We start from the raw sequence: 27,922 nt of genomic DNA on the forward strand, positions 1-27,922 counted from the left end.
AATTAAATCAGACAGCAGTCCTGATCATATTCAGAAGTTAAGCATTATAGCCAGTAATACATTGCACATTAAGATTTTTGCACGCTCTTTTTATGAGCACAAGTGCCATAAATCCCTATAAAAAGGAAGGAATAAGAGCCGTAGCCATCAATCATCCATTAAAAGCCCTTGGAGAATAAAAAGTGCCTTGAAATGTTGACTGAGTAATAAAAATGTTGGTCTTTTGATTTATTTTAAAAACCTTCCTTTTAGGCCTGTCTGATTTTAAATGGCTTCAGTGACTGAAGGTGTAAGGAGGGAGGGAGGAAAAAATGGTAAATGAAAGAGGCTAGAGAAACACCTTTGCACACACTTATTGTACTTTACAAAACGCAGCAAGAAACAAAAGGGGATTTATCAGATAAAACCAGAAAAAAGCATCTTCCAGGAATGCTTTATTGGGGAACTGAGGCCTTAGATCTGTACAGGGCATTTTGAAGACTCCCAAAGATACACTTAATCATCACTAATTTTTATCTCTCATCAATTTCATTTTTCCCTCTCCTTTGTTTCTTAAACATTGAAGTTAATGCCCAATAGAACAAGGGTGAGTAGTGACAATGCAAGATTTATATGCCGGTTGCTTGTTTTCTTGATTTGAATGAAAAATATGAATCTGTCTGAAAATTGGAGTGAATTCTGGATGCTTCTACCTTCCCCTGATGCTGTATGTGTGTTCTTCATTAGGCTTCAATATCTTCTGGGCTGTGAAAATGTGGATGAACAGTAGATGGCAGCAGGGAAGTGCCCACCTAAGAGTTTGCTGCCATCTACTGTTCATCTGGAATTTTGCAATTCATCTATGTCCATCCTTTTACAGTCTTTTGAAATACATTGCTTAGCCATCAAAATATGGCAGGTTTTTTTTTGCGTAAGGATATTTTTTTAAATGAGTAAAACCAGGAGTGATATCTGTGATTCTGCATTTATGGGCGCGAGTCATTTTACCTTACGGAGGGAATGGAAATAACAGTAGCATGCGTGTTTACAGAGACTCATGTACACATGCATGCAAGCAGAGCCAAGGGAGAACCCAGCTGGAGCCCAATGGCAAAGGAGGACTTACAATATGCAGCCAGGGGCATGTAGAGTAAAGCTGGAGTTTGGTGTAGTGGGTAAGGTGCTGGCCAGGAGACTGTGAGTTCTAGTCCTGCCTTAGTCATGAAAACTGGCTGGGTTGAGTCTTGAGACACTCTCTCTTGCCTATCCCCTCTCAAGGGGTTGTTGTGGGGAAGAGAAGAGGAGGAGGAGGGAGGGAGGGAGGGAGGGAGGGAGGGAGGGAGGGAGGGAAGGAAGGAAGGAAGGAAGGAAAGGAAGGAAGGAAGGAAGGAAGGAAGGAAGGAAGGAAGGAAGGAAGGAAGGAATTGAATTGTACTTTATTTAGCCAAGTGTGATTCAACTTACAAGGATTTTATCACCAGTACAGAAGCACTCAGCATACATGCAAAGCAACAGAATAAATAAACAACAAAAGAATAAATAAACAACAATAACAACAAAAACAATTCCAATTAAAGGGGGAGTAAAGAAGATAATAAGAATAACTAATAATATGGATAATACACACACACATATGTACACTAATCAGCACTGTAAGAATTAAGTTCTCAGCAGAGTGATGTCATGGGAGGGGACTGGGGTAATAGCAATATTTGCTGCCTTGAATTAGAAAGAAGGGGAAAAGAGGGAATGGAAAAAGGAAAGGGGAGGGAAGAAAGCAGAAAGAAGGAAAAGGAAGACAGAAAGACAGAGAAAGGAAAGGAAGGAACAAAGGAGAGAAAGAAACATAGAAAAGGAAGAAAGGAAAGAAGAGAAAGAAAGAGAAAAGGAGAGATAGATTAAAGAAAGAGAAAGAAAGGAAATGAAAGAGAGAAAATGAGAGATAGATATAGACAGATAATTAGATTAAAGAAAGAAAAAGAAAGGATATGAGAGGAAGAAAGAGAAAATGAGAGATAGAGATTAAAGAAAGAAAGAAAAAGAAAAAAAGGAGATGAATGAGAGAAAATGAGATAGATTAAAGAAAGAGAAAAAAAGGAAATAAAAGAGAAAGTGAGAGAGATGAAAGAAAAATAAAGAAAGGAGAGAAAATGAGAGATATAAAAGAAAGAGAGAGAAAGGAAAGAAAGACAGACAGACTTCAATGTAAGTTTTAATCCAACAGTGCTGGGTTTTTCTCAAGCTGCTTTTGTGGCAGAGATGCTGAATTCAAACTCCCACCCAACACAACCGAGCGACGCGGAAACCTTTGGCTGCAAGCAGCCTGCTTTGCTCCCAGACGCGGCGCTCTCGGTTCCGGATCTTCCTCCTTTCGGTCCCTCCTGCCTCCTCCCTCCCTCCCTGGGGCCGCAAAAGGGCTCTCTCCGCCCGCCAGCCAATGGCCGGGAAGCGGCCGAGAGGAGGAAGCGAAACTCCCCTGCCAGCCTCGGAGCGGTGGTGGGGACGCTGCGCTCTCCGGCCGCCTCGGACTCTCCGCGGGAGACAAACGAAGCTTCCAGGATCATGGGGGTGACCCAGTCCCTCGGCTTGCCCCACGGCAACGGCGCCTATCCGGTCGGCTGCACCGACGTAATGGTGGGCCAGACCCCCAAGGTAGGTGCACAAGGGCACCGCGGGACGGGAAGGGGAAGCCCCGCCGCCGAAACCGACAGGGTTGGGGGGATCGGACGCTCGTTTCGACAAGAAGGTGGGAGAGAGGACTAAGTCAACGAATGCCTTGCTTATCACGGGGCTGGGAAGTCGCTCCTTTGAGTTGCACCCTGCAGGAAGTTGGCTTTATTTATTCTATTTACTTTATTTCTTTATTTACTTAATTTATTTATTTACTTTATTTACTTTATTTATATATTTACTTTATTTATTTATTTGCTTTATTTATTTATTTATTTGCTTTATTTATTTATTTGCTTTATTTATTTATTTGCTTTATTTATTTACTTACTTTATTTAATAATTGTATTTATTTAGTTTGTCAAACGTGAAAGATAACAGGTCTAAGTATAAACCTAAGTATGAACACAGTATGCCGCCCTGTGTCTCTCTCGAGTGGGCGGCGTACAAACCCTAATAAATAAATAAATGGGTACGAATAAACGGGAGCAGGGACGGTAAGCATGCTGGTGCGCTTATGCACACCCCCTTTACAGACCTCTTAGGAATGGGGTGAAGTCAACAGTAGGTAGTTAAGGTTGAAGCTATGGGGGTTAGAGGAAGTAACAATGGAGTCAGGTAGAGCATTCCAGGCGTTGACCCCTCTGTTGCTGAAGTCGTACTTTCTGCAATCGAGTTTGGAGCGGTGTACCTTGAGTTTGCATCCATTGTTTGCTCATGTGGGTGAGGCTCAAGTAATCATTAGGGGATAATTTTGTGTACTTTAGGTCAGACTATACGCGGCGTAGTTCTAGGTTTGCCACGCCCAAAATTTCTAGGCATAGGATATTTTGTTGTGAGTAGTGGAGTGGAGGACTCTTCTCGTGAAACACCTCTGGACTCTCTAAATTGTATTAATATCTGATATATAGTGCAGATTCCAGGCAGACAAGCTGTATTCGAGAATTGGTCTGGCAAAGGTTTTGTATGCCCTAGTTTGCAGTACAGTATTACCAGAGAAGAAGCGTATTGGTTTGGGCTTAGAAAAACTGCGTTTAACAAAACTCCTGGGTATGTATCTTAGCTTACGGTGTGGGTTTATCCATAAGCCGTGGTTAACTCATGGCTAAGGCTAAGCCCCAAAAAACTGTAAACTGATGTAGACACTAAGTGGTCAAGATATTGCTACTTAAGATTAGACCCACCCAACTGCTCTGCTTCCTCTCTTTGTCATGTGTTCTCAGTTCTTGGTAAGCACTGTGGAACTTTTGAAGCATCCTTCAAGCTGTTGTCCTTTGCAGGTTCCGATTTGGAAGAATGTCCAGTCCTCAAAGTAATTTACAGACATCACGATTAGTAGCCATGACCTTATCTGATCCCCTGTTCCAATTAGGCAAGTTGGAAACCAGTCAGTTCTACTGCAGTGAGAAAATACACTCCATCAGATAGTGGTATAATTCAGCCACATAGCTAAACTGGAGGTTAAAACATATAAAGAACGGTTGCTGGAACTGGGTATGTCTAGTTTGATGAAAAGAAGGACTAAGGATGACATGATAGCAATGTTCCAATATCTCAGGGGCTGCCACAAAGACAAGGAAGTGAAACTATTCTCCAATGCACCTGAGGGTAGGACTAGAAGCAATGGGTGGAAACTAATCAAGGAGAGAAGCAACCTGGAACTAAGGAAATTTCTTGACAGAACAATTAATTGGTGGAACAACTTGCTTCCAGAAATTGTCAATGCTCCAACAGTGAAAGTTTTTAAGAAGAGATTGGACAATCATTTGTCTGAAGTGCTACAGGGGTTTCCTGCCTAAGCAAGGGGTTGGACTAGAAGATCTCCAAGCTCCCTTCCAACTCTGCTATTCTGTTAAACTTCAAATCCCAGAATTCTGGGACTTGAAATCCATTCATCTTAAAGCTGCTACAGATGAGAATCATGCACTTAAGGGGACAGCAAAACCTTATTATCACGCTCCTTCAGAAATTAATCCATAGCTTGTACACTCCAAAGATGCTTTTTTCAAGAGGCAACAGGACTTTCTGATTTTTCTTTGAAGGCGTTTGGTTTCTTATCCAAAAAGCTTCTTCAGCTCTCAGAAACGTCTTCAAAGAAAAACCAGAAAGTCCAGTTGCCTCTTGAAAAAGCACCTTTGGGACAACGAGGACCTGGATGACTAAGACTCCCCATAGACAAAGCTTGTATGTCAGGATTCCAAATAGCATCCAAAATAAAATAAGAATACGAGGCAAGAGGTTCCTCAAAATTCCAATGTATTAAGAGAGCCACGTTGGCACATCTGGGAAAACCCGAATCTGAAAGCTTCCAGGTTTTCCCCACCCAGTTGAAAGTTCAAGATCCTGTCCCAGCACCCACAGGTTCATGACACAGTCCAATCTTTCACTGCCACGAAGACAGATTCCTCCCATCGACATCCAGCTACGTTCAGGAACAAATGCGACCTTGACTTTCTGAGAAAGGATGTCATTATGGCTACACATCACCCAACTCTCTATAATCCTCCCTCCCATTCTCCCACAATAGAAAATGGGGCAGGCCTGAAATCCAAAAGGCAAAAGATAGCTTCCAAGCCTGACATGGTACAGCCCAGAAGGCTTAGTAATGTAGATTTATTCTGGGTTAGTCGGATGTTTTGGGATAGCACCCAAGGCACCTATTACTATTGGTACTAGCTTTAACTTTCTTTTGCCACAGTCAAAATGGCTCTGGTTAAAGGTTTAGGTTAAAGTTGAAGAAAAAGTTGCATAGTGTTGGTTGGTCCCAGACTGGGCATGAATTCTGAATTTGCAATTATTTCAGGTTATCTGTATAGGCTGCAGACTTGTACATATATCTTGACTTTGTTTGTGTGACTCATGGTTACCAGGAAGGACAGATGACTTCGTCTCTTAGGGAAGATCCAGTGCAAAACAAACCCTGGAGGGAAAATATGCTGGGTCAGCCTTCTGCAAACCCTGTGCTGTCCTGGTGAATTCAGTACATCCCTTCAAGCAATGTACCTCAAAGTGGTTCAATGGGATTAGCAGTTGGGCCCCTGTGGAGAGGAATGGGGCGGTTGAAAGCAGCTGTGAGCTCCCGCCTTGCTGGATGTGGTCTGAATTTGCGTGACCCGTCAAAACTGCGCTCGACTAAGCCGCGCCCGATTAAACCGCGTCGCTGATGTCATCAACAGGGCGACAACAGCCAGCGCGGAGAAAGAAGGGCGCTTTAAATAGCGCTTTGAAAGCAAGCCAATTCAACTTAAGGTAAGGGTTAGGTTTAGGGTTAGCTTTAGGGTTAAGTTTAGGGTTAGGTTAAGGGTTAGGTTAAGGGTTAGGTTAAGGGTTAGGTTTAGGGTTAGGTTAAGGGTTAGGATTAGGGTTAGGGTTAGGTTAAGGGTTAGGTTTAGGGTTAGGTTAAGGGTTAGGTTTAGGGGGGTTAGGTTTAGGTTTAGGGGTTAATATTAGGTTTAGGTTTACAGCGTGCTTCTGTCTCCGCGCTGTTGTCGCCCTGTTGATGACGTCAGCGACGCGGTTTAGTCAGGCGCGGTTTAGTCAAGCGCGGTTTTGTGGTGGAACCTGAATTTGCAGTTGTGTCTTTAATTGGCACGACTGGTCCATCCATTCAATCATTTCAGTTTGTTACAGTCGCAGACCAAGGACCAGAACAAATAATAACACTCAGGAAATAGAGAATTAAAAATTCTAGGATTAAATAATAAATATCAGGTAAAATCTGTGATAAAATCCAGCCTGTCCGTTACACGTGGTTTACTATGTTAAAATTACAATCCATAAACTGTGAGGCCTGTAGTCAGTTTAATCCTAAAAGGGAAAGGAATAAGCAGCGCAAAGAGTTTGCCATATTGGTTGTATAAAATAGCTGTGGTGGATTAGACACGCGTTTCCGACGAATCCCCAGTGATGCTGCGCAGAATCTAGCCACCTTATGGACTGTGAACTGCAGTTGGAACTATGGTGGCCCGCCAGTGGCCAGCAGAGCTGGCAGCAGAGTCGGACAGTGAGGAGGTTGGGGAGGAACATGGGCCAGTCCTGGAGGTTGAGGAAGGCTCAGACGAGGGCTCTGCGTCAGAGGCAGAGGTGAGGGCAAGGCTGTCTGGCAGTTATCAGCTGCCTTTGGAGCTAGACAGCAGTGAGGCAGAGGAACAGCTGGAGTCTGTTCCTAGTGTTCCTAGCATGCATAGAGTTGCCAGCCGAAGGGAACAGCTAAAGAACAGGGGTCAACTTGGGAGTAAGGCCACAGGTGGATGATGAATGGCCCTTCCTACAGGGAGAGGAGCAAAAGGAGAGTGGGCTTTTGCAGGAAACAATTTGTTCGTTCGTTTCAGGAGTGTGAAGATCTGTCCCTGAATCTCAGAGGCTCTGTGCCCAGTCTTTCCTTGCACAGCACCTCATTTCGAAAATATTTACATGGCAGCTTTCCAAGCTAGATAAGGTCTGTGGTCATAAATTCACCTTTGAAAGACAGTTTGCCAGGCCTTTCCTGAATGTGAATGAGAGGAATTCACCTTAGTTTAATAAAAGGGGTTTTGTCGGGACCAGGAATCTGCTTCGTACGTCTTGGGGAAGCCTAGGTCAGAACAGGAACGAAGAATCACAATCCAGTTCCTGGACCATTGCTTCCTGCCCACCCCCACCCCAAATAGGGTGGCTTTTTGTAACCTAAGATAAAAGTAAAGATTTCCCCAGTCCAGTCGTGTCCGATCTTAGGGGGCAGCCCTGATCTCCATTTCCTAGCTGAGGGAGCCAGTATTGTCTGAAAATGCTTCTATGGTCATGTGGTCAGAATGCCAAGTTGCACTGAACACTGTTACCTTCCCACCGAAGTCATGCCTATTTATCTACTTGCATTTGCATGCTTTCAAACTGCTAGCTGGGCAGGAGCTGAGGCAAGAATGTGAGTTCATCCTGTCACACAGTACTTGGGCCTCAAACTGCCAACCTTCCAGCTGACTGTCTAAACCTCTTAACCGCGAGGCCACTGTGCCTCTTTTTGTAACATGAGCCATCCTTTGAAAAGAAATACACGTAATCCTGGCGTCAGCGTTCCAAGTATCATGCAGAATTAGAGTCCAAGGCAAAACTATCCTTAAAGTTCCAATTTAATAAGTCAGACATCTTGGCACATCTGTGGAATCCCAATTCTGGAAGTTACCTAGGATTCCCACCCAGTTGAAAGTTCATGATCTTGTCCCCACACCCACAAATCCATCACATGGTCCAATCTTCTTCTTCCACGCTGGCATCTCCACCCAGCTGGTTCCGGTCAGGTGCAGAGGTGCGGAGACAAAAGATGACCTTGGGCTTCTAGAAAAGAATGACAACAACACATTCCACAATTCTACTCCTTTCTATTCCCCCCCCCCAACTACTACACTAATGAAACAGCATAATGAAATAAGAGAGAGTGTAGCAGGCCAAAGATCCTAAAAGGGATATAAGACCTGGACTTACAACCATTCGTTTAGTGACCATCCAGAGTACAATGGCACTGAATTAAGTGACTTATGACTGTTTTTCACTCTTACGGCCGTTGCAGCATCCCCATGGTCTCGTGATCAAAATTCAGACCCTTGACAACTGACTTATATTTATGACGGTTGCAGTGTCCCGGGGTTATGTGATCCCCTTTTGCGACCTTCTGACAAGTGAAGTCAATGGGGAAGCCAGATTCACTTAACAACTGTGTTAGTAACAACTGTAGTGATTCACTTAACAACTGTGCCAAAAAAAGTCTATAAAATGGGGCAAAACTCACATAACAACTGTCTCGCTTAGCAACAGAAATTTTGGGCTCAGTTGTGACTGTAAATTGAGGACTCTCTGTATTCAGAGAAGGAGATTAGAGTCTTTCTATGATGGATCCGAACTCTTCCCAGAGTAAAACTGCATGGATTGTCCTAAAGTCTTAAATGCTGAAAGTGCTCACATGTTTTTCCTCCGTTTTTTTCCCCTTTGTTTGCTGGCTGATGATCATAATAAATTAAATTAGCAATCCTCAAGGCCAGGAATGGAAATTTTTATTTCAGTTCAGCAATAGACTCTTGGAGACTGAGATAATAAGATTGTTGTCCGTGAACAATTATTAAAAACAAAGGGATGGAAACAAATACAATTTATATTGTAAACATTCCAACGACCAAGCCAGAAAGCAAGACAAAATAAAGAGAGTCAAGGATAACCCTTTAACTGCACGCTTTGGGTTTATTTTTCTCTTTTTATAAAGGAAATGATTGACTTACAATCATTCCTTTAGCAATCGTATGAGGTTACGTGGGCACTTATGACCGTTGCACCATCCCCATAGTCCATATGATCAAAATTTATGATTTGCAACTGGCATGGCTTTACGACAGTTTCAGCCTCCTGGGGTTGTGTGTGGTCTCTGTTTGCGACCTTGCCAACCAGTTTCCAACAAGCAAACTCAATATGGGAAGTTGGACTCCCTTAACAACTGCAGTTGATTCACTTAACAACTGTGGCAAAAGAAGTCCTAACTTTTTTTTAAGCGCCACTCGCTTAAACTGCTTTAGCAATGATAGCAATAGCAGTAAGACTTATATACCGCTTCATAGGGCTTTCAGCCCTCTCTAAGCGGTTTACAGAGTCAGCATATTGCCCCCAACAATCCGGGTCCTCATTTTACCCACCTCGGAAGGATGGAAGGCTGAGTCAACCCTGAGCCGGTGAGATTTGAATAGCCGAACTGCTGAACTGCAGTCAGCTGAAGTAGCCTGCAGTGCTGCATTTAACCACTGCGCCACCTCGGCACCATGATCCAATCATGGTGGTAAGTTGAAGACTACACTGTAATATGTGGGCTTTAAATTGATCCCACTGTTTCCCTTATAGTTCAAACCAGGAGCCCCAACCTCAACCTCTACGTTAATTCAGCACTTATAAGCATTGTTGATTTATTTGAGTTTGAAAATCCCCCAGTTTAAATGATATTGTACTTTTTGGAAATTGAGTCTTTTTTTAAACTACTTTTATTAAAGTTTTTGCTTGTCGGTGCACTCTAACTCTGAAGTGACTCAGTGTTTCCCTTTTATTTCTTCTGCTTTTTGGTGATTGCACAATTGTCCAGGATCATATTTCTAACACTAGTAACTTTAAATTTTTAAATTCTTTGTCTGTATATGTGCGTCATTTGCTTGTCCTGGTTTTTATCTAGCTGTGTTTAAGAAATTAGGGATGAGCAATGTAGCTAACGTTGTGCTGTATAGATTGCCTTGCAAAAGAAAGAGCTAAGCTGTGCTGACATCCTTCCTTCTTTCTTTCTTTCCTTCCTTCCTTCCTTTCTCTTTCTCTCTTCTCCTTCATTCCTTTCTTTTTCTTTCTCTCTCCTTCCTTTCTCTGTTTCTCTCTTCTCTCCCTCCCTCTCCCCTACAGTTGCCTATTGGTTTTCCTAGAAAATAAAAATAGCAGGGAAGCACCAGACACCTCCAGGAATAAAGCTAAGAATATGTTTGAGTGAGAAGTGGTTTCCCTTTGTGGAAAACAAATGCTTTGTGACCTATTGTTCATCCTTTGATCAATAAGGAAGTGGCACTTTTTTGTTTGGGGAGGGGGGGGTGAGACGGCTCACAGCATGTTCTCAAAATGCTAATGTTATTTATTCATTACATTTGTATACCACTGAATCGACAAAGAATTCACAGCGCAGTACAATGGAGTTGAAACATCCATGATACTGTCAGAATAAAGAACAATAAAAGAACCCCTTGTATAATAAATATTGAAATTATAAGTACAGCACTAACTTGTTGGAAAGTTCATTCTATACATTCAACAAAAGTAACAACCTTAAAGAAGCAGCGGAGATGATTGTTCTCCCTGTGCTTTTTGAGAATGGAGAAGTACAGGTAGTCCTCGACTTACAACAGTTCATTTAGTGACTATTCAAAGCTAGTGACTTTTTGAAGTTACAACAGCACTGAAAAAAGTGACTTATGACAATTTTTCACACTTATGACCGTGGAAGCCTCCCCGTGGTCACGTGATTTACATTTGGATGCTTGACAACTGACTCACATTTGTGATGCCGTATCCCAGGGTCGTGATCTTCTTTTGCGACCTCCTGACAAGCAAAGTCAATGGGGAAACCAAATTCATGTAACAACAGTGTTGACTAATTTAACAACGGCAGTGACTCATTTAACAACTGTGGCAAGAAAGGTCCTAAAATGGGGCAAAACTCACTTAACAAATATCTCAGCCACAGAAATGTTGGACTCAATTGAGGACTACCTGTATATGAAAATAGATACAGAAACACGTTTACTGCCACTTTTCTACACGGAGATAACAGTGGATTTCTCTGCAGAATGGATTCCATGAAAAGTAATCTTCCAAATCAAATTCATGGTGAATTCTTCACTGTGACTCTGAGAATCAAACAGAGTCTGATCTGACGCATCGTGGCCTCTCATTCCTGTTTAATATTATTAAGTCAGCCTTGATAAAGCCTTAATTGAAGTTAAACATTTAGCATTTAGATCTAGAAAACGACAGAGCTAAACGTCAGTCCTGGGAGCCATCTTTTGCATTGGGCCTTCAGGCCTGCCACATTTTTCTACTGTGGGAAAATGGGAGGGGGTATTATATGGAGTATGGGAGTCTAAATAACATTCCTTTCTCAGAGAGTCAAGGTCAACTTGCCCTGCACCTGGAGTGGCGTGACTGGGAGGCATCTCCAGTTGGGACGGTGCCTGATTGGACTGTGTGATGGACATGTGGATGCTGGGCAGGGACTTGAACTTTTATTTGAATGGGGAAAACCCGAATCTGAAAGCTTCCAGATGTGCCAATATGACACCTCTAATAAAATGGAACTTTGAGGAAACTCAAGCCTCGAGGTCTTCTTTCATTGGGGGTGTCACTTGGAACCCTGACACCAAAACCACCACAATAGTCTAGTGCAATTTAGTTTCTGTTTGGGCAATTCTTAGCTTCCTCTATAATATCTTCCATATTCCACAGGAGATATTTTATCTTGGATCAAATTGGCACATCACCTATTATGGAAACAACAGGTAGTCCTTGGCTAACAATGACCGTAGCAATGGAATTTCTGTCGTTGACCAAGGCAGTTGTGGAGTGCAATATAACATGATTGCAGCCCTTTATGATGGCAATTCCAGCCCTTCCGGTTGCTGCTGTTAAATGAATCCCGCAACATTGTTAAGTGCGATGTCACACAGTCAACATTTATAATCTTTTTCCGGCTTCCCCATTGAGTTTGCTTCTGGAAAGCTAGCAGTGAAGGCTTCAAATGGCAATCACATGATATTTGGACCCTATGATGTCATAATTGGGAGCGGGGCACTGAGCATCCAGATTGTGATCACAGGATTTTGGGGACACTGCAATGGGCACAACTACAAGCGCGGGTCGTAAGTATTACTTATTCAGCACTATCATAAGTTCAAATGAATACTGAACAAGGATGACCTGTGTAGACAAATATATTAGTCTCCCATAAGGTAAAAGTTCCTCTCGCATATATGTGGTACTCGTTCCCGACTCTAGGGGTCGGTGCTCATCTCTGTTTCAAAGCCGAAGAGCCAGTGCTGTCCGAAGATGTCTCCGTGGTCATGTGGCCGGCATAACTAAATGCCGAAGGTGCACAGAATGCTGTTACCTTCCCACCCAAGGTGGTTCCTATTTTTCTACTTGCATTTTTACATGCTTTTGAACTGCTAGGTTGGCAGAAGCTGGGACAAGTAATAGGAAGTCACTCTGTTACGTGGTGCTAGGGATTCGAACCACCAAACTGCCAACCTTTCTGATCGACAAGCTCAGCGTTTTAGTCACTGAGCCACCCTTATTAGTCTTCCATACAACAGTTATATAAGTATATGCTCAAATAAAGACAAATCAGTGAACAACACATTTTTGTCAGGCCCCAAAACCAGGAATAACACATGGTGATTCTTCCAAGCTGGATTCTTTGTTGTTTCCACACCTACAGACAGAATCTTGCCAGAGTAAGCACTTTACTATTTACATTTACCATATAATCTGGGAATTATTAGGGAGGGACTGTCCTCACCCTCTTTCTCTCCCACAAAATATCTGGATTAGGTTGACTCTTAGTTCCTTTGAAAGGTACCCCTCCCTCCTGGGAATCCACCTCCCTACTACATCCTATCACAACTGTTCAATGTTTGAAGAAGTCTTACGCTACGTGATGTGAACAACATTGTACTAGGAATGGAGAGACCCAAGTGCCAGACCCTGCTCAACCAAAGAAACTCCCTGTGGTTTTGGGCCAGTCCCTTCCCCTCAGCCCAAGAACCTGGTGATCAAGTGCAGTGGTTCCCAAACTTGGCAACTTTAAGACTTGTGGACTTCAACTCCCAGAATTCTCCAGCCAGTTCTGCTGGATGGAGAATTCTGGGAGTTGAAGTCCACAAGTCTTAAAGTTGCTAAGTTTGGGAACCACTGATCTAGTGGATTAGGAGTGGGAAGATCCAAGTTCTAATTCCCCATCAGCCCCAGATGTTCTTGGGGGGGGGGGGATTTCGACCAGTTCCTCTTAACCTAAGATTTTACCCTTGAATTACGTTGTTCTCTCTGGTAGCTGAAGAATTCCAGGAATTGCAGTCCACATCATACTGAGGAAGGCAGATATGAATGATATCATGGAGAGAAGTTGAGTCATTGTCATTGATGAGAAGCCCGTTGGCATATAAATGAGGAAGTGCAGGAAGTTGGAAAAGCTTCTTTATAGCTTTCCAGAAAGAGCCATGGGGAAGAGGGGTGGGGAGGTGTGCCAGTCCACTCCTTGTGTAAAGCTTAGCCAACAGAATGGAAAGAATGACAAACAAATATAACCATCCAATGATTGAGGCTCACACTTATCAGCTGGAAAATTGAAAGTCCCTCAAATCGAAATATCCCAGAAGCCTTGAGCTGGCCAAACCTTAGACCTGGGCCCAAATTTTTCTCTTTTAATGTTTGATTTTTATTTACTATTTCAAGGGTCTCTAACCTACCCTATATCCGCCTATTCTAAAGGTAAAGGCTTCTCCTGTCCAGACGTGTCTGACTCTAGGGGGCAGTATTCATCTCCATTTCTTAGACCCATACTTAGCAGGGTCTGAACACATTTATTTATTGGTTTGTTTGTTTGTCAAGCATGTACAAGATAACAAGTATAGATATGAACATAAACATGAACAAAGGAAGTAAATAGAGATAAATGGGGACAGTAAGACAGCACGCTGGTGCGCTTACGCAAGCCCCCCTTTATTGACCTCTTAGGAATGGGGTGAGGTCCACGGTAGACAGTTTAAGGTTGAAGCTGTGCGGGTTTGAGGATGTAACAACGGAGTCAGGTAGAGCATTCCAGGCGTTGATCACTCTGTTGCTGAAGTCGTATTTTCTGCAATCGAGTTTGGAGCGGTTTACTTTGAGTTTGTATCGATTGTTTGCCTGTGTATTATTGAGGTTGAAGTTGAAGATATTGTTGACAGGTAAGATGTTGTAGCAGACAATTTTGTGTACGATGCTTAGATTGGACCACAGGCGGCGCAGTTCCAGATTGTCCAAGCCTAGAATTTCAAGCCTGTTGGCATAAGGGATTCTATTGTGAGGAGAGGAGTGGAGGATTCTTCTCGTGATTCAATTTTTTTTTACTACCGGTTCTATGGACATGGCGTGGCTTGGTCAGCGTGGCTTGATGGGCATGGCAGGGGAAGAATACTGTAAAATCTCCATTTCCACCCCACTCCAGGGGAAGGATATTGCAAAATCCCCATCCCCATTCCCTCCCCCACCCCACTAACCTGCTTTCCAGCTCCGTTCTCCTGTGCAGGGCAACAAAAGAAGACCCAGCTGATCAGCTGGGACTCCGATCAGCTGGAACTCGGGAAGCAGCAAATGGATCAGGGGCGGAGCCGGTGATATTTGTCAGTTCTCCAAACTACTCCAAATTCTGTCTACCGGTTCACCAGAACCGGTCAGAACTGGCTGAATACCACCTCTGCTTATCTACTAAATGCCAATTTAGCTTTGACTGTTAGTTGACTAGATTCTTACATATAGATAACAGTAATAAACTCTTCTGCAGTTTGAAATCAACCGTTGGGGTCTATACTAACTTGATCCTTCTTTTCTATAGGGCATCTTCTTCCGCCTCTTCTACCCGTGTGTCCCCCAGGGTGAAGCCGAGCAGCCTTATTGGATTCCCCGCTATGAATATTACTCCGGACTGGCTGACTACCTGAGCTTGAATAGAAAATGGTTTGCTCCACTTTTCAGTGTCACATTCGGTAAGATAACTGCTTCTTGTGAATTACTGAGTGAAACATATGTAGACTCGACAGCTGTTCTTCTGCCTAATCCACTGTTTTTCAACCAAGGTGGCTTTAAGATCTATAGACTTCAACTCCCAGAATTCCCCAGCCACCATGTTGAAGTCCACAGGTCTTAAAGCCACCATGGTTGAGATCGGGACATTTCTTCAAATAACACAGATATGTTCTACCTTGTTTCCCTGAAAATAAGACCTCTCCAGATAATAACCCCAATCGGACTTTTGAGTGCATGTGCTAAAATAAACCCTCCCTGAAAATACTGCAACACAGCAGCAGCCATGAGATGACCACGCTCACTGCCTCCTGCACCTCAAAAATAATAAGACCTCCCCCAAAATAAGGCCAAATACTTATTTTGGAGGAGGGGTTCTTATTTTCGGGAAAACATGGTATGATCCATTGTCCTGCAATGTAGAACCTCTAGCTGATTGCAAAATATCAGATCATAATAAATCATGTTTATATTTTTTCATTGTTAATATTATCTATTGTCCCAGAAATGTAGAACAATATGATGATGTCTCCCCGAAATAATAATTCACCCATTTAAAGCATGTTTTTAGAAATCATCCGGCAACCAAAAGTAGATATTTGATGATTTTTTTAAAAAAAAATGCTTTAAATAAATGAATTGAGTTAGCCAATTAGCTTAATTCTGTACCATGTTTACTCTTTAAATTTAAAGAGTGTCTAAATATGTATATACAGTACCCAATGTTTGTCTTCTGGACATGTGTATCAAACTAGTTTGCTAACTGATAGGAAAATATTTTTGGTTTCCAATTTTACAGTTTTACAACTCTTCCTCTTTTCACTGTACAAAGAGCCAAGGTGGCGCAGTGGTTAAATGCAGCACTGCAGGCTACTGCTAGATCAGCAGTTCAGCGGTTCAAATCTCACCGGCTCAGGGTTGACTCAGCCTTCCATCCTTCCGAGGTGGGTAAAATGAGGACCCAGATTGTTGGGGGCAATATGCTGACTCTCTGTAAACCGCTTAGAGAGGGCTGAAAGCCCTATGAAGCGGTATATAAGTCTACTGCTATTGCTATATTGCTATTTGTTCATACTGAACTACAGTCTTCCTTTCTAATTGTATTTTCCAGGCCTTGTTCAAACAAAAAAAAAACAATGTTTTTTTAAAGCATGCTTATCACCTTTAAGGAAGTGGGTTAGAAATGAATAAATAAAATAATGTTGTTGTTATTGATATTATTATTGTTGTTATTCTTGTTGTTATTATTTGTGATTAATCTTTGGTGAGATTCACAGCCTTTGGGGCTGGTTGGTAGCTCAACAGCTCGAGTCCTAACCAAGGACCTAGGAACTGTTAAGGTAACTTCGGAGGATATAAGGTGTTCCAAGTAGGGTGTTTTTTTGTAAAGTCAGAATGTTCAAGTCTGATAAATTTAAAATTTCCAAATAGCGAGGTAGCCCTTTAGGTATTGCTCCAAGGATTCCAATTACAATCGGGACAACACACGATTTCTGTTTCCACAGTCATTCAACTTCAATTTGCAAATCCCGGTACTTTGTGATTTTTTCTTGCTGTTTATCTTCAATTTGTGCATCTCTAGGTATTGCAATGTCAATGAACCATACTTTTTTCTTTTCAACTATTGTTATGTCAGGTGTGTTGTGGGCCAAGTGCCTGTCAGTCTGGATTCTGAAGTCGTCGTAGGTAGTCAGTTTGTGAAATTTTGCTGCACCCACTGATCAAGTGGTGGACTGTCTCGTCTTTCTCATTACAGAGGTGACATTTGCTGTTGGTGGTAACATGTTGAATTTTTGCCTTCATGTAGTTTGTGGCTAAGGCTTGTAATTATTATTATTATACAATTGTATCACAGAGGCCAGTTGTTTCGCCAGATTTGGCATTGGTTACTAGTCGGGCCCCACCTAGGGGCCTAGGACGTCGTAACGTATTTTCGTAATATGCGTGCAGATCCAAGCAGTGCGGCTTTTTGCATTTGACTGATGGTGATTTTGTCAATTTTTAACTGTTTTAAATGTAATTCCAGTGCTTTTGGAATAGCACCCAGTGTGCCAATTACCACTGGAATTACCACTGCTGGTTTGTGCCATAGTCGTTGAATTTCAATTTTTAAGTCCTGGTATTTTGCGATTTTTTCATGTTCCTTCTCAGCGACCCTGCTATCACCTGGTATTGCGATGTCTATGATTGTGACCTTATTTTTCTCAACCAGTGTTGTTGTTGTTATTATTATCTTTAGTAACCTTTTTCAGGGAGAGAAATAGCAGTTAAGAAATAGCATACACAGGTAGTCCTGGACTTACAACGGTTCATTTAGTGACCGTTTGTAGTTACAACAGCACTGAAGAAATTGACTTGAGGCCATTTTTCACACTTATGACTGTTGCAAGCATCCCCATGCTCATGTGATTTACATTCGGATGCTTGACAAGTGCTTCATAGTTATGATGGTTACGGTGCCCCGGGGGTACATGTCATTCCCTTTTGCAACCTTCTCATGAGCAAAGTCAATGGAAAAGTCGGATTCACTTAACAACCGTGTTTCTAATTTAACAACTTAAGTGATTTGCTTAACAAACGTGGCAAGAATAGCCTTAAAATGGGATAAAACTCACTTAACAAATTTCTCACTTAACAGCGCAAATTTTGGGGTCAGTTGTAGTCGTAAGTAGGAGGATTACCTGTATGTATAAATAAATGTGCTCTTCATTTTCACAGGATCATGTAAGATCCCCGTAAGCTGGGATGCACCTTTCCGACCTTGTTCGCACAAGTACCCATTGATCATATTCTCCCATGGACTTGGAGCCTTTCGGTGAGTTTGAACAGGTGGGGTGAAAAACCAACCAGTTCAGGAAGGTTGAGGATGAGGATGCTGGTGTTGGTTCACAAGTCTGAGATCTTTGAATGATATTCATGGAAATCTAGTAGATCCTGTATGGCTCTTGTCTGCTTTATAGCAGAGGCCTTGATCTCAAGTCTGAGATCTTTGAATGATATTCATGGAAATCTAGTAGATCCTGTATGGCTCTTGTCTGCTTTATAGCAGAGGCCTTGATCTCCTTCTCTCTGTCTCAGTAGGGTAACCAACGGGGCTCAAATCTCTCTTTTTTTGTCATTTCCTAACCTCCTTTCTGACTTTGTCACTAAATTTGGGCAGCAGGTGACCAAAAGTGGGTGTGACCAGTTTTCGTCCATATGCATGCAGACTTCTCATTTAATAATACAGTCAATCCCTCTCTCCAAAACAGGGGTAGGAAAGCTAAATCTCAGAGGGAGGGCAGAAGTTGGCCACACTGGATTATCGCCCCAACTCTCCTGCTTCAGGTTTCAATTACTGAACTCCCACATAATGGCTATGCTATCTCTCAGTTTACTCGAGGTCAAGAGATCGTAGTATGCAAACCTTTCGAACTGCTAGATTGTCAGGAGCTCACTCTGTTACACGGCGCTAGGGATTCGAACCACCAACCTTTCTGATCGGCAAGCTCAGCGTCTTAGCCACTGAGCCACCGGGTCCCTATAAACCAGTGGTTCTCAACCTGTGGGTCGGGACCCCTTTGGGGGTCGAACGACCCTTTCACAGGGGTCGCCTAAGACCATCGGAAAACACATATTTTCAATGGTCTTAGGAACCAAGACACCAATTTTATGGTTGGGGGTCACCACAACATGAGGAACTGTATTAAAGGGTCTCGGCATTGGGAAGGTTGAGAACCACTGCTATAGACACTACTCCCCCCTTATTTTTTCATCTTTGCTGATATGTTTATTTTAGGACCAAATAATTTGAAAGAAGTAGCGTTCCTCGGTTTTAATTATCTGCTTTCTCCTTCCATTTTCAGAAGCGTATACTCAGCCATCTGTATTGAGATGGCTTCTCGGGGTTTTTTGGTGATGGCTCTTGAGCACAGGTGAGACTGATTCACTTTAGAGAAGACATTTTAAGATTAGATTTGTGTATTTGTTTTTTTTAATGTGTTTGATTTATCTAGTCATATCCTAAAATTTCATTTCTTGATAGTAGTGGCCATTATTTTCAAGAAATCATTCTTGCAGTTTCGAAGGACTATTGTTCTGATCGAGGCTTCCCAAGAAGAGAAAGCAAACTCCTTGCCCCGACAAAAAAACCTTTTATTAATTTACTGTGAATTCTACTCATTCATATCCAGCAAAGTTTTTCAAGGGAGGATTTATAGTCACAGACCTTATCTGGCTTGGAGAGCTGCCAGGCCGATATCTGCAAAACGTGGCAAGAAGACTCGGAGAGTCACGAACCAATTAAGTGAACTAATTGTCTCCTGCAAGCTCCACTCCCCTTTCACTCCTCTTTTATTCCCTATGGGAGGGGCCATTCACTGTCCACCTGTGGCCTTACTCCCAAGTCGACCCCTGTTCCTTAGCTGTTCCCTTTGTCTGGCAACTCTGCGCATGCGCACACTGGGAACAGGCTCCAGCTGTTTCTCTGCCTCACTGCTGTCTGATTCTGAAGGCAGCTGATAACTGTCAGATGGCTCTGCCCCCCCGCCCTCTGCCTCCGACACAGAGCCCTCATCAGAGCCTTCCCCAGACTCCAGGACTGGCCCATGTTCCTCCCCAACCTCCTCTCTGTCCGAACCTGCTGCCAGCTCTGCTGGCCGCTGGCGGGCCACAACAATTTTTACGTATGTTCACTGCCTCAAATTTTACAGGAAAAAAGGTAGAATAGAATCAAATCAATCAATAATTGAGGAAGATGGGAGCTGGGACCGATCAGTTACGAAGTTCAACACATTAAATTTCAGTAATTTAATTATCTGCCCTGCCTACGGATACAAGGATGCGAGTTCCAGAAACCCTTTCTCGCATTGTTCTTTGATTTCAGAATCACAGCGTCATGAAGCTAAGATTAGATGACCCTCCTTTCCAGGAAAGTGTTGTCACAGAGAGCCCGAGGAAAACTGATTAGAGATTGTAATGACATGATGTAATACCTAACTTCCGACGGGAGCATAGAAACAGTAGATGAATTGAAGGAGATTCCTTTTAGTTCTCTGCTTCCCCATCTGTTCTTGCCCCACGCTGATGTTCAAAATATCTGCTTTTTTCAGAGACCGGTCAGCTTCTGCTACTTATTTTTGCAAACTGGATACAGAAGATCCAAACGAGACTCAGATACATGAAGAATGGCTCAGTTACCGCAGGGTACCCAGGGATCAGAAAGAGTTTCCATTCCGGAACCCGCAGGTATTTCATCTTGACATATCTTGGACCGTAAAGTTCCTTAAGGCAGTTTTGAATATCACAAACTTCCTCAGTTCATCTGATCTCTCTGTCAACCCTGAAGCTGACCTGACCAAAGGCATCTTGGAGCTTCAGTGTTGCCACATTGGAGCTGAGGGAGAGGGAGGGGCTTGTCGAGGGGTGGGATTCAAAATATTTACCAACCGGTTCTCTGCCCTGTTGCTAGGTGGGCGTGGCCATGGTGGGCGTGGCCTACTCAGCTTCTTGCACCACAGCAGGGTGGGATGTTTTCACCCTCCCCAGGCTCCAGAGGCCTTCTTCTTACCTCTGGGAGGGGGAAAATGGCCTCTCCTGTGCTCCAGAGGTGGTCCCATTTCTGGACTTCTGGAATTTCCGGGAGACCCATTTTTCACCCTCTCAGTCTACAGAGGCTTTCTTTGAGCCACCAGGAGGGGGAAAACAGCCGCCCCCGGGCTCCAGAGGCCCTCTGGAGGCCAGAAACTGGCCTGTTTCCGGACTGTCCAAGAGGTCCGTTTTTCACCCTCCCAGGTTCCGGAGGCTTTCTTCGAGCCATCAGGAGGGCGAAAACTGCCTCCCCAGGCTCCAGGGGCCCTCCAGAGGCTGGAAACAGGCCCGTTTCTGAATCTTCTGAGAGGCCCATTTTTCACCCTCCCAGAGCCTCTGCGCGGGCCCTGCACTTACCTGGCATCCAAAACGAGCCGCGTGGAGAGTCTTGTGATGGGTGGTGCCAGCTATCTCTTGTAACTACCGGTTCGTCAAACCAGATGTAAAATTAGCATCCGGTTCGCCCGAACTGGTGCAAACCGTCTGAATCACAAAGTTGGGACTTTGTAGCCAAAACAAAATATGTTCTCTTGGGAACCAAGGACATTCTCACACCTGGTCAGAGGAAGGAGGAGTGATGTCACCAGGCAACCAGACAGAGCCATGATTGGACCATGTGACTGATTGTTTTGAGAAAGTGAAAAAAAATTATTTAGATGAAAACTGCGGGAGACCTCAAAGTCAGTTTCCACCAGATCTGTGCCAATATGATATATCCAATAAAGCTATTCTTTGAGGAATCTACCTGCCTGGGAGTTTTGCTTGCTGTGGGAACCCTGACACCCTCTTTGCATCCTGCTGTAATGTCCAGCTTAGCCCTGTGTGCATGAGAGAGAGAGAGTTGAGGAGCCAAAGGGTAATTCTAAAACTTTTTTCATTGCAGCTCCATCAAAGAGCAAACGAGTGCAAACGGGCATTCAGGCTGATCCAAAGCATCAACAGTGGCAAGGCCGTTGCAAACCTTCTGCGCATGGATTTTGACCTCTCTACACTGAAGGTAAGCATGCTGAGCTCCACGGGCTCTGCCCCTTTAGAATACACACCTGAGTGCAGGTGTGCAAATGGGGGTGGAACCTTCTTGGAACTGCTGAAAGGAACTGTGTTGTAAACGGGAGATAGACGATGCGGTGTCCCTCCCTCTCTGTGGAGAGAGGGTTGTTCAGTTTTGACGTAGATGGCCTCTTTGATCCCTCTTTCAAACCAGTGCACCTCTCGGTCCAAAATGTGGACTTTGTGTCTTCTTGTGCCTTTGTCTTTTATTGTATTGGAAGAAATGTCCTTCTGGGTTCAGTTCCAAGTGGGGAAAAAGACACTGGAAACATGGAGGTTGCTTGGAAAGATGGTTTTAATGGTGGACAGGACCACATGGTTTGAGGTCCTGAACAGAAAAGGTCATCACATGCTTCCAGATATTGGGTGAAGAAAAAAGAGCGAGATGCTGAAACTTCTTGGTTTTATACCCTCTCTGGCCTTTGATCTTGATCTTGTATTCTGATTGGTTGTCAGACTCCCATGGGGCCATGCAGCACTCTTTAGGCTGTGCTTTGAGTCCAAGTTTGGTTGAGCTTTGCTTGTTCCCAGGTGCCTTGTGGTGAGTTTCTGTGGAAGGCCAATCCTACCTTTGTTATGTAGAGTAGACTAGCTCAGGCTGTTTAATCGCCCATTGACAAAGGTGGGGGCTATTGAGAGTGAGTCTGTTTCCTGCCCAAAAACATTTCTCCATTTCTTATCCAGGAAAATATAATATTCTGCCTATATTTCCCACGATACTTCATTTTTCTAGGAGAGGGCTAGGTGCTAACTTCCTACAATTGTATCAATGCTTTTTCTGTCTTGTACCTGAAATGTGTGTTCCTGAATATTTGAGATGCCTTGGTTTTGTTTTAAAGCTGACCTGCCTACCTTTTTGGCAAAAAAGGAGCGTGCATCTTTTTTAGGGGTTTACCTCCCACTTCCCTGGCAGTCCCCCAGCTTATAAAGCCAAAGCCAGAGGTTGCCACTGCCCCCTTTCTCAATCCCAAAGGAATCCCTGTGACTTCTGTTAAAACGAAGTTCTTACGGCATTTCTGGATCTTTGCACAAGTGCATAGCTGCATTCCTCTCAAACAGGCAACAAATAGTCAAAATTGGAAAAGCTACATCTAACCCTGCACTAGTTAACAGTGGTGTTCCCTCCCCTCTCGACATGTATGGTTGTGCGACTGTTGCCTATTTTTATTATTTATATTTCATTTTTATGTTCCCCTTTTCCCCCTTTTGAATTGTTCGCCGCCCCGAGTCCTCCCGGAGAAGGGCGGCATACAAATAATAAAATTCTATTCTATTCTATTCTGTTCCCCAAGGCAGTGTTCTAGGACCAACACTCTGCCTACTTTACATGAATGACCTTTGTGATCATATTATTAGCAGCTGCGTCCTCTTTGCCCACGATGTAAAACTACCGTATTTTTCGGACACACCGGTGTATAAGACGCACCAAGATTTTGAACAGGCAAATTAAAAAAAAGCTTTTGCACTCTGTGGACCTCCCCAAAACAGCCTGTTTTTCGTGAAAACAGGCCTGTTTTTTGTCAAAAAAAGGGCATGCATAGCCTTTAGGAGGCTTGTAGAATACTCCTGGGGGCTGGGGGGGGGCAGAAATGAGAAAAAAAACAGCCCATTTTTCATTCATTTCTGCCCTCCCCAGCCCCCAGGACCACTACGGAAGCCTCCTAAAGGCTATGCACGGCCATTTTGGTGAAGGGGGCGGGGTTTTGGAAGGCCAAAAATGCTGTATTCAGTGTATAAGATGCACCCAGATTTTCACTCTTTTTTTTGACGGGAAAGGTGCGTCTTATACTCTGAAAAATACGGTATTTAACACCACAGAAAATTCTACTACTCTACAAAACGACCTAGATTATGAATCTGACTGGTCAAACACTTGGCAACTCCAAATCTCTGTTAACAAATGCTCAGTCCTGCACATTGGCAATAAAAATCAGAACATCAAATACAAGCTGGGTGGAAATGATCTAAAAGATGAGCCACACTCTGTCAAAGACCTAGGAGTACTCAAGCCCCAGAGCTCACTGTAACAATATTGACAAAAAAGCATTCAGAGTTGTCAACCTTATTCTATGTAGTTTTCTCTCTGGTAACGCTATGCTGCTAACTAGGGCATTCAAAACCTTTGCCAGACCTATACTTGAATACTGCTCACCTGCATGGAACCCACACTGCATTTTAGACATTAAAACATTAGAGAGGGCCCAGAGATATTTTAAAAGAAGAGTCCTCAGCTCCTCTACTCGTAATAAAATTCCTTCTATCACCAGGCTTGAAATTTTAGGCCTGGATAACCTTGAACTACGCTGTCTACATTCCGACCTGAGCTTAGTGCCCAAGATAATCTGCCATAATGTCCTACCTGTCAATGACTACTTTTACTTCAACTGCAATAACACAAGGGCTATCAATACAATACAAAACAATACAATACAATACAATACAATACAATACAATACAATACAATACAATAGCAGAGTTGGAAGGGACCTTGGAGGTCTCACGCAGGCGTTGTATGTGCCATGCGCCTGCATGAAAGCGCAGAAGCCTTCAAAGACCAGTAAGGAACGCGGGCGGGCGGGTGGGCCCTTCGCCGTTCCCGGAAGTTACTTACTTCCGGGTTCACCGACCAACCGGTTCGCGGGAACCGCCGCGAACCGGTTAAAACCCACCCCTGCCGTTATAGATATAAACTAAATGCAATCTGTTCTAATCTTGATTGCAGGAAAACCGATTTCGGCAATAGAGTAGTAAACGTGTGGAGCACCCTACGCGATCCTGTTGTTAGTTCCTCTAACCCCCATACCTTTTACCTTAAGCTGTCCACTGTGGACCTTACACATTTTTAAGAGGTCCCTAAGGGGGCGTGCATAAGCGCACCAGCGTGCCTATTGTCCCTGTCCTACTGTCCCATTTATATGCACTCTTTTTATGTGTTTATGGCTATGTTTTGCTTATTTTTATCCATTTATTTGTGCCATTTTTTTCATGTATTTTACCTTGTACTTGTTGACAAATTAAAATAAATAAAGTAAAAGAATTTTAAAAAATCAGTCAGCCACCAGGGAGCGCCAGGACCTGTTCTTCTCATAGAAAGCGAAGTCATCTGTGCCTCTGGAAAGTATATAAGAACAGAACCAGCAGAGAAATGAGATGATGCTGATAATGATAGAGATTATCTATAACTCAGGGTTGAACTGAGTTTGGTAGTTTGCTTGCAGATGTTTCCTTATCCGACTAGGTAAGTGATGATGTTATCTAGTTATGAAGCATCTGAAAGCAAACCACCAATTTCAGATAGCACCAAGGACTTCACATTATTGTTGTTGTTTTTGTTGTTGTTGTTGGTTGCACAGTCAGCCAGATGTTTAGATTTGGCATCTTTATCCACTTGTTGAATCCTTCCCAAGGACCTGGGATGGGCAAATGTTGTTGCTTGATGGTGTTAAAAGTATAATCTCAGAATGTAAGCTGTTCCAAGCTTGCCTTTTGCAGTGGACTGATGGGGATTTTGTCAATGCTTCGGCAACTATTAATTTCTAAGAGAAAGGGTGAAGCTTAAAGGGAATTTAGAGACAGCATTTTGAACCTTGGCTTGGACTGTATATACTTGTATTTGTGTGCATGTAAATGTGCCTAAAGACGCTGGGTAAACCACCAGGAATTATTAGTACAATATTGACAATTAGAACATGTGCTTCAGCCTTCACACATCTGATGACTTCCAGAATTCTTGTAGAATCATTCTCTGAATTTTTCCTGTGGGAAAATTTAAATGGGTTGGGGATATAATGGTTCTCTCTCTTCCGTAAAAAACAGAGATCCTATTATTGATAGAATCCTAGATCTCCCCTTGTTTTTGTAAATGGATGGCCTGTCTGGGGTTTCCCCAAACTGCAATTCCTGACATTCCTCACCGTAGGTAGTCCTTGTTACAATCATAATAGAGTCTGCTTGTTACAGCCTTAAGTTGTAACAGTCCTAAAATGGTGTTGTTGTTTTTTAATGTTGTTCAAATGCAATTTTTTGGTAAGACTTTTTTTGTGACACTCATTAAGCAAACACAGCAGTTGTTAAGTGAACCAATAATTCATTATGGGCCTGCTGTTTGCAGAAAACAGGAAGTTCAGGTTTTAGAGAAAATGGTAGTAAGAATCCCATAACTGTGGGATACTGCAAATACCATAATGCAATTCTGTTACTGGGCACTGAATACAGTCACACGACTGGGGTGGGCAATTGTTGGAACATCAGATCTGGGCCTTAAGTCCCCTTTTCAGGCAAATGGTAGCTGCAAACAGCTGCTAAGCAACCTGTTGTAAGTTGAGGACTACCTGCAGTGGCATGGCTTGGTGGACATGACTTGTTGGGCATGGCATGGCTTGGTGGGCATGGCAGGGGAAGGATACTGTAAAATCTCAATTCCCTCCCCACTCCAGGGGAAGGTCGCTGCAAAATCCCCATTTCCTCCCGATCAGTTGGGACTCGAGAGGCAGAGAATAGATGGGGCGCGGCCAGCCAGAGGTGGTATTTATTGGTTCTCTGAACTACTCAAAATTTCCACTATTGGTTCTCCAAAACTGGTCAGAACCTGCTGAATGTCACTTCTGACTACCTGTAATGGACAGCTGGCTGGGCTTCCTGGGAGCTAGAGCTCCCAGTAGCAGAATGGTCGGTCTCATCACCATCCCTGGAGCCTTTCAGCATTGCCCACTTTGGAGATTCTTGGGCTGTGACGTTAATGAGCTGCTTCCTTAAGTGTCTCATCCCATCCCTTGCAGGACAACGTGGATCTGACCAAAGCCGTTGTCATGGGTCATTCTTTTGGTGGCGCAACAGCTGTGCTAGCTCTGGTCAAAGAAGCCCAATTTAAGTGAGTATCTTCCAAAACGACTTCTTTTTAAAAGAAAATTGTAACCTCAGAGAACTTATTAATAACAAAAGAGCCAAGGTGGCACATTGGTTAGAGTGCAGTACTGCAGGCGACTTCAGCTGACTGCTAGCTGCAGTTCGGCAGTTCAAATCTCACCAGGCTCAAGGTTGACTCAGCCTTCCACCCTTCTGAGGTGGGTCAAATGAGAAGCCAGATTGTTGGGGGTGATATGCTGACTCTGAAACCACTTAGAGAGGGCTGTAAAAGCACTATAAAGTGCTATATAAGTCTAAGTGCTTTTGCTATTGCTAAATGATAAACAGAGGAGCTGTGGTGGCCCAGTGCTTAGAATGCAGTATTCTGGGTTAATTCACTACTCACTGTCAGCAGTTCGATCCTGACCAGCTCAAGGTTGACTCAGCTTTCCATACTTCGCAGGCTGAAAAAATGATGATCCAGATTGTTGGGGGCAATAGGCTGACTCTGTAAATAAGCAATGGGGTCGGAGGTCAGAAAGAGGTGAGAGAAACTGTGGTGGCATATTGGTTAGAATGCAGTACTGCAAGCTACTTTTGCTGACTGCTGGCTGCACTTCGGCAGTTCGAGTCTCTACGGCTCAAGGTTGACTCAGCCTTCCATCCTTCCGAGGTGGGTAAAATGAGGACTCAAGATTGTTGGGGGCAATAGAGAGGGCTGTAAAGCACTGTGAAGTGGCATATAAGTCTATTGCTATGTGGGACGCCAAGGTTTTGGTCTCCCGCTTCACTAGACGTCCTGTGCTTATTTTCCTCCTGTAGATGCGCTGTCGCCCTTGATGCATGGATGTACCCTTTGGAGAATTCTGTTTACACAAAAGTGACCAAGCCGGTGCTGTTTATCAACACAGAATCATTCCAGACTGCAGAGAGCGTGGCCAAGATGAAAAAAATCAGCACCAACAGCAGTGAAAGCAAGATCATTACAATCCTGTGAGTCTGCCCCATCTCCAACTGTGATCAACGCCTTTGCCATAGTAGTAGAGAATACACAATCAGAGGAGGTGTCATTCACAGATTAGACACACACACACAGCCTCTCCCTGCAGCTTGCAGTCTAAGAAGATGTGGCACAAGGAATGAGGGGGGTGGGGGTGGAAATGGAGAGGTTAAAAATAAGGTGGTATTTGAAATGAGAAGAGGGAGGGACCATTTAGGAGAATAAAAGGGGGGAATCGGTAAGAAAAAAATGGTAAAACAGCAAAGAACAGCATGGATTAGCAAAGCCAACAAGGTTGCATCCTTGTAAGGTAGCCTCTCTTTTTTTGGTAAATCGTATAAAATTAATTTGGGATTTTGCAGAGCCCAAAATCAGAGAATCCTTTTGACTCGGGAGGTGAAATGTATGCAAACCGGCCCCTTAAAACTGAGATACTTTGAAAGGGAGATGTTACCAGATGGTTGTTCGCCTGTGTCTGTTTGATTTTCCCCC

General features: G+C 43.5%; 1 protein-coding gene across 2 annotated transcripts in view; it reads left to right on the top strand.

Moving 5' to 3' along the window:
• The first annotated feature begins 2,363 nt into the window (after positions 1 to 2,363).
• Positions 2,364 to 27,922, top strand: part of PAFAH2 (platelet activating factor acetylhydrolase 2) — a 56,205-nt gene continuing 30,646 nt past the window's right edge. Inside the window, exons 1-8 of one of the 2 annotated variants that reach the window (XM_087728341.1) lie at positions 2,364 to 2,631; positions 14,780 to 14,930; positions 17,686 to 17,782; positions 18,813 to 18,881; positions 20,058 to 20,193; positions 21,419 to 21,532; positions 26,364 to 26,455; positions 27,253 to 27,423. In XM_087728341.1, coding sequence (XP_087584467.1) covers positions 2,542 to 2,631; positions 14,780 to 14,930; positions 17,686 to 17,782; positions 18,813 to 18,881; positions 20,058 to 20,193; positions 21,419 to 21,532; positions 26,364 to 26,455; positions 27,253 to 27,423 — 920 coding nt within the window. In that variant the 5' untranslated portion in view covers positions 2,364 to 2,541. The remainder of the gene's footprint in view (positions 2,632 to 14,779; positions 14,931 to 17,685; positions 17,783 to 18,812; positions 18,882 to 20,057; positions 20,194 to 21,418; positions 21,533 to 26,363; positions 26,456 to 27,252; positions 27,424 to 27,922) is intronic. The other variant, XM_087728342.1, reaches the window with a different exon arrangement.

Source organism: Thamnophis sirtalis, unplaced genomic scaffold (assembly GCF_051295495.1).
Source record: "Thamnophis sirtalis isolate CommonGarterSnake01/CBP01778 unplaced genomic scaffold, rThaSir2_p1.2 scaffold_13, whole genome shotgun sequence".
Classification (NCBI taxonomy): domain Eukaryota; kingdom Metazoa; phylum Chordata; class Lepidosauria; order Squamata; family Natricidae; genus Thamnophis; species Thamnophis sirtalis.